At 42.5% G+C, this 7,161-nt stretch overlaps 1 protein-coding gene across 2 annotated transcripts in view; it reads left to right on the top strand.

Moving 5' to 3' along the window:
* Ints4 (integrator complex subunit 4) overlaps positions 1–7,161 on the top strand; it is a 120,942-nt gene that overhangs the window by 109,505 nt on the left and 4,276 nt on the right. For both annotated transcript variants that reach the window (XM_010633305.3, XM_010633306.1), the window contains one exon: positions 3,945–4,065. In XM_010633305.3, the coding sequence (XP_010631607.1) occupies positions 3,945–4,065 (121 nt within the window). The remainder of the gene's footprint in view (positions 1–3,944; positions 4,066–7,161) is intronic.

Raw genomic sequence — 7,161 nt, 5'->3', positions numbered from 1 at the left:
CTCGTCCACCTCCTCACAGTGTGAGGTAGCTAGCAGTGATGCCTCGTGACAGGTCCAGTAAGAAATCAAGGGCTTTGGCTATAGGGAGTTTCCTGGGGGAATCTGTATTCATCCAGGGTCTCTTCTTCATAGAAACATACACACACACACACACACACACCCCCGTCTTGTTTTGTAGTTCAGACTGACCTGGAACTCACTATGTAGCCCAGGCTGGTCTTGAACTCTCAGTGATCCACCTGCCTCAGCCTCCTGAGTGCTGGGATTACAAGCATGTACCATCACCCCTGGGTCCATTTAAAAAACAGAAAAAAAGGGGGGACTTAATTTTTGGGGGGGTGCTGAGGATTGAACCCACACCCCCGTCTTGTTTTGTAGTTCAGACTGACCTGGAACTCACTATGTAGCCCAGGCTGGTCTTGAACTCTCAGTGATCCACCTGCCTCAGCCTCCTGAGTGCTGGGATTACAAGCATGTACCATCACCCCTGGGTCCATTTAAAAAACAGAAAAAAAGGGGGGACTTAATTTTTGGGGGGGTGCTGAGGATTGAACCCATGGTCTCAGACCTGTAAGTGCTTTACTTGTGAGTTATATCTCCAGCCTTTCACATTTTATTTCGAGAAAGGAGCTTGTCAAGTTGTCTAGATTGTCCTTGAACTTGGGATCCTCCTCCCTCACCTCTTTAGTAGCAGGTACTACAGGCATGTGCCATCACATCAGGCACTTGACCTTTTTTTTTTTTTGAGATAGGGTCCTGCTATGTAGTTTAAGCTGGCCTTGAATTTGCAATGATCCTGCTGCCTCAGTCTCTCAAGTACTGGGATCACAGGTGTGCGCCACCACATCTGGCATGACTTGTTCTGCTATTGAAGAAAATTGTAATAAATAAAACTTTTCCAGGCCATAGGTGGCTCAACTGGAAAGAACAATTCATGGATGGGAAAAAAATGACTATGAAGTATTTTTTCTCAAGTTAGATAGATACAGAGTCATATGAGAGCTGGAGATACTAATGAGTTCATACAGCCTGCAGTTAGGCTCCACCCATCCATCCAGCCGTCCTTTTGTTCGTTCATACCTGTGTGCCTTAGTGGTTACTCTGTTGCACATGCTAATTACTACAAGGTAAATACGTCTGTCACAGGTCTCGCTCTCAACATGCTCATTTTCTTGGACAGGCAGTTATGGAACAGAAGTTCAGTGAGTGCACATGCATAGAATGAGTTGAGAGCATTGTAGTGGAGCTGAAGCAAAGGCTTTTTGGAAATGCTGGTGCCTGGATGGGATTTGAAAGGAAGAATAGAGGAATGAAGAAGGGAAAAAGGAAGTATTCTTGACATGTAAAAGCAGAGATATGAGCACTGGTGGTGAGTCTGATCAGAGAACAGAAAAATGGAGCAGTCAGGGAGAGCTTCCAGGAGGAGGTAAGGATTTGCATTAGGCTCCAAAGATGGCACTTCTGGCTGTGGCAGCGGCACAAGATCAGGACTCTGCCTCCCAGCAGGAATGATTACAAATCATGAGACCAACAAGAGCTCATTCTGATCTAGCTGTGAAGTTGTACTGCAGTTTTTGTTTTGTTTTATTTTCCCTCATTCTTACGGTTTTCCACTCTAGCTGCACTGTTAGATTACTCAGAAGCATTAAAAAGTACTGATGAGGGCCGGGAATTTAGCTCAGTGGTGCCGCCACCTGACTCATCAGTGCAAGGTCCTGAGTTTGAACCCTGGTACCAAAAATAAAATAAAATAACATATAATAAAATAAAACTGATGACAGTTGGGTGTGGTGACATATGCCTGTGATCCCAGCATTAGCAAGGCTGAGGTGGGAGGATTGCTTCATGTTTGATGCCAGCCTAGGCTACACAGTGAGTTCAAGGCCAGCCTGAACTATATAGTGAGACTGTCTGGAAAAAAATAAAATGAGATGAAACCCCAGAACAAAACAGAAAACAAAAGGTACTGATGCACCAGCTGCAGCCTACCAATTAAATCAGTGGTACCAGTACGTTTTTAAGAGCTCATAGATGAGCCTAATGGGCAGTCAGTGATTCTGAAAACCACTGTTTGTCACTGTCCCTAACAAAAAGTTTCCTGATAGAGCCGGGGATTTAACTCAGTGGTTCGCTGCCTGCCTCACAAGTGCCAGGTCCTAAGTTCTATTCCCGGCACCAAAAAAAAAAAGTTCCCTGATGAACTAAACATGAATGAGATCACAGGCAGTTTATTATGGTCATCTGCCAGGCTCTGTCCTTACTTTTTATCTCTGAAGCACCTCTACTTCCTGCATAGTCAAACTGTTTGTGTCTACAAGTGAGCCAGGCACAGTGCCCTGAATTGGGGAAGCTGCAGTGCATTGAAAGTGCTCTCCACTTCAGCCATACAGCCTGAGTACCTCATCTCTTTTGTGCATTGCTTTGAGTGCTAGAATGTAGTAGTAAAGAGGATGCATATCTGTTCTTTAATGCAGACCTTTCAGGAACTTTAGTAATACTTGTTAGCCTAGTGCAGGTATTATACCTAATTATAAGAGGAGATGATGTTGGATGTGTTGGCGCACACCTGTAATGCCAGCACACTGGGAGGCAGAGGCAGGAGGGTTATAAATTCATGCCAAGCCAGTGCCATTTAGTGACTTAGACCTTGTCTCAAAATAAAATACAAAAAAAAGGCTGAAGATGTAGCTCAGTGATAAGACCCTGGGTTCAATCTTCGGTACTTCAGGTAAAAGAGACAGACAGAGATTGGTTTGTAATTTTTGTAAATGTTCTGAAATGTAGAATGTAACTCATACTGGCCATTTTCTTATCCTGACCTACTTGGGCTGCAGATTTCTTAGCTCCCTTCCTGACAGCATTTGAGGAAAAATAGCATCCCAGCACCTATCACACAGGAGTCGAGGCTCTTCGCCCCCGGCAGGGTTGTGGAGAGTGCTGGGAAGTTCTGTCTCAGTCATTTTTTTCCCATGCTCATCTCTGTGTCAGTCCTCTTCTAGCCAGCTTCTTTCTGCTGTAGTTGCTTTGGGGGCCGGAAAAATAGCTTGACAGAGGAAAGCCAGGCACATCAGCCTGTAGTGCGGCTTCTTGAGAGGCTGCTGCGCCCAGGAGGTCAGGACTGCATGCGTGGTGATCTAGTGTCCCTGCTAAGTGTCAGTTGTGGGATTGTGACAGTGACTTATAGCCTGTGCCACACGATGTGAACCTTCTCTTAAGTTAAAAAACAAGAAAGGGAAGAAATGGGGAGAGAGACCTGAGGAGAGAGAAAAGATGGTTATGGGGCAAGCTGGCAAAGACAAGCCTCTCTGAATTTCAAAGCCGAAAGAACTGTGTAGCTCCCCGCCAAGCCCTGATCAGGGTATTTACGTATAGCAGGTCCAGTCTGGGCCTATGATCAGCTTCATTTGTTCCTCTGCTTCCTTTGTTCTGGGTCATGTATCAGGCCCTCTACACAGGTAGCTGGCAGGCCCTTGGGATGCTGAGGAAAGAATTTATGGCAGTTTGTAAGATGTGATGACGGGCCAGTGATTTGATCAGATCCTTCACTGAGTGTGCTGTAGAAAGACAGATAAATGTCCCAGCTGCTTAAAACCTAGTACAGAAAATTAAAAACCTAATACAAAAAAGCTGAATACATGCTGTTTGGTAGTGGTTGCTGGACCCTGACATGATTCAGAGCAAAGGAAAGGTCATTCTGATGGGGTACTTGGGAGGATTTTCACAACCAGAATTAATATTTTTACCTGTTCCTTTACTTAATTATCAGGAATTCAGGAAACATTTACTGATTGTTTCTTGTGCAGAGGGCAGATACCTTGCTATCCCCTTGAGGAGCAGTCTTTTATGAAGGTGGTATCGTGTCTCTTTCTGTTGGGGGTTCAAAGTAGATGCCAACATCAATTTTCTTAGCTCTCCTATTCCTCCTCCCTTCTGTACCCTCTCAGGTCTTATATCCAGATGGCCAGGCTCAGATGATCCATCCCAAGCCAGCAGACTTCCGGAATCCTGGCCCAGGGCGCCACCGTCTCATCACTCAGGTGTACCTCTCCCATACGGCCTGGACAGGTAGGGAGTCAGTGGGCCGGGTGGGTAGGAAAAGGTGCTCCTGAGATCACTCTTGTCCTTCGGCATTTGTTTTTTGCAGTTTGGGGGAAACAAAAAATACGTTTGAATCATATGTGCTGAGAATTGAACTTGAGTCTATAAGGATTTCATAAGCTCAGGCTGGGTACCTTTGGACCAATTTGCTGTACTGATTGCATGAGGAACAACATTCTGGAGATTATGATGGAATGCAGTCTCCTGGAAAGGCCCTGGGCTCGATGCCAGGAGTGTGCTTTCTTCTGACCCTGCTAATGAACTGGGCAAGTCACTGTTTCCTCACCTTCAAAATGAAGATGATAATTCCAACCTGTAAATGACTTGAGAAAGTTACTTTGGAAATTTAATAGTTTCATGTTTCTTCCCAATGTTTTAAAATTGCTATCTGTGTTTGAATAGTTCAGTTTATTCCTCTTAAACTGTTGTTCCCTTCCACGTGGTCTGGTTTATGGGATAATGCAGAATAAGATGATACGTTCATGGAGCAACTGAGTAGAACTTGACTAGTTTGTGAAAAGATAGGTTGTGCAAGAACTTTTTTTTTAAGTCTGTAAAAATAAAATCAGAGAATATGGGTGCAGAATTGTAACATTTCAGGCCTATAAGACTGTTTTGAAAAATTTAATAAGAGACTCAGTCTGTGGAACCTATAATACATGGCAGAATTTGCCTCAGTGTGTTTTCTAAATCATTGCACATGGACTCAAGAATGTGGCTTTTACTAGAAAAACTGTTTAAATAATTTTTTTATTACTACATGTTTGGGGCACATAATGATTGCATTTATCATGGGAACTTGGTACATGTGCATAACACATTTTAATTCTTTTTTCATCTCCTTCTCCTCCCACCCCTCCCAGAAAAGGTGTTTAATGCCTCCACATTTGGTTTATTTTTGAATTGGGGGGTGCCTTTGGAATTTTTTTGCACACTGTGTGTTTTAAAATACATGAACTATTTAGTGCTATTATTAATGGTTTCTCTCTATCAGTAGTGTTGGATGTCTACTGAAAGCTCTGTGGGCCTTTCAGAAAGGTACCATTGAATGTTAAAGGAGCCGGTTTGGGGTTCTTGTGATCCTTAGACTGGCATAGTAGAGGGAACATCCAGCAGTGCTTTGACCGAGGGTCTGCTGCCCTGAGCATCCCTCATCCACATCTTTGCATCCTGGCCTGTTTTTGCACTGTTTGCCTAAAACACTAACCCAACAGGAAAGCATTCCTCTATCATCCCCGTTTTAGTTCTTGAGATCAAACTTGGGGTGTCTTGCAGGCTAGGCTTTACTGTGGAGGCACATTCCCAGCCCCTTTGATGCAGGAATCCTAGGTATAGAGAAAGACATGCCTTCAGACATTTTTTTTTTTTTTTTTTTTTTGGTGGGAAGAGACATGGTCTCACTAAATTGTGAGCAGGTCTTGAACTCAGGATCCTCCTGCTTCAGCCTCCTGAGTAGCTGGGAGAATAGTTGTGCATTTCTGCTCCTGGTTCTTGAAACAGTATTGTTTTGGGAAGGGCAGTGTTTAGGGAAGTAAATGAAAGCATTTTAGAGTTCAGATGAGTTTAAAAGTTTTTGAGAGAGCTACTGGCTTGCCCTTGGTCACAACAATACTGGAGTTAGAACTTAGGCCCTAGGCTGTGTGATCCCAAACTCACCTGGCCGTTTCCTCTTTTGCTTTCAAGGTACTTAGTTTATTATAGATGTGGTGGGGTTTTTTGTTTTTTCTTTTTGGTACTGGGGATCAAACCTTGCTACTTGTGAGGCAGGCGCAGTGCCACTGAGCTAAATTCCTGGCCCTACTTTATTTTGTCCTGAGCCTGAAGAATTCTAAGATTATCTCTGATGATTTGCTCCCCTGCCACTATTACAAATTCCCACTTAAACTGTTTGCATAGCACTTGTTCATGTCAGATATTTTCCCACTTAATTGTTTATTTGATATTCTTTCCCATTAGAATGGACCTCCCTGGAGTAAGAAACTTGCTCATCTACCTCAGTGTCCCCTGTGCCTCTGTGTTCTCTGTTCCTGGTCCCCATTGTATAGTAGGCACTCAACAAATAATGAGTTTTTATTATTATTATTATTATTTCATAGCTTTTTTTTTTTAACTCATATTTGGAGGTTTAATTTTTGTAGCTGAAATTGTTGATGTGATTGATAGAAACATTTTATTTGGGAGAGGTGTTGACTAATAAAGCAATGTAATCATAAATGTCACTTATATACAAACAAATTCAAAACCAAGGTAAATTTTTTAAAGAACTTTACATTAAACAGTCACTAGGAGAAGATAGAAGCATTTCATGTACAAACAGTATTTTGTAGACTTCTTTAATGTGGTAGTGTTTTTTGTGTTTTTTTTGTTTTTCAGCTTTAATTGAGTTTATTGGTACATTTTAGGGATACAGTAGTTACATTCATTGTTGGGATCTTGTACCTCTACATGACAAGTCTTGATTCTCATTTTTTCCCCTTACCTCTGCCCTCCCTTCACCCCCTCCTCCCCTCCCCATCTACAAACACTTTATTTTCATCTTTTCATTCTCTCACATTTTTTTCTTTTCCCTTTTTACTCTTCCCCTACCCATCCCACCTTCCCTACACCTTTAGCTCCTTTCTTCCCATTTCTAAATGTCAGTAAGCTTATTAGAATCTTATGCATTGTTGCAGATTATTTACACCAGGGAAACTATTCGGTATTTACACATGTGTGCCTTGTTTATTTCACTTAGGAGTATATCTTCAATATATATCCATTTTCCTATGAATGAATCTTATTTTCTCATTCTTTATGGCTGAGTAATATTCCATTTTATAGAAAAACCACAACTTCTTTATCCAGTTTCCAACGGATGGGCAAATAGGCTGTTTCCAAGATTTAGCTATTACAAACTGTGCCGCTATAAACATGGGTGCACATACTTCTCTGTGATATGATTCTTTTAGTTCTCTTGGAAAGATACCCAGCAGAGGGATGGCTGGGTCAAATGGAACCTCCAGTCCAAGCTCTTTGAGGTATCTCCATATTGATTTCCATAGTGGCACCAGTTTGCACTCCCAC

The sequence above is a fragment of the Fukomys damarensis genome, unplaced genomic scaffold (assembly GCF_012274545.1).
Source record: "Fukomys damarensis isolate Sample0158 unplaced genomic scaffold, DMR_v1.0_HiC HiC_scaffold_16, whole genome shotgun sequence".
NCBI classification, from domain to species: domain Eukaryota; kingdom Metazoa; phylum Chordata; class Mammalia; order Rodentia; family Bathyergidae; genus Fukomys; species Fukomys damarensis.
Note: the sequence above shows the minus strand (reverse complement) of the source record. Positions and strands in the feature narration are given on the sequence as shown.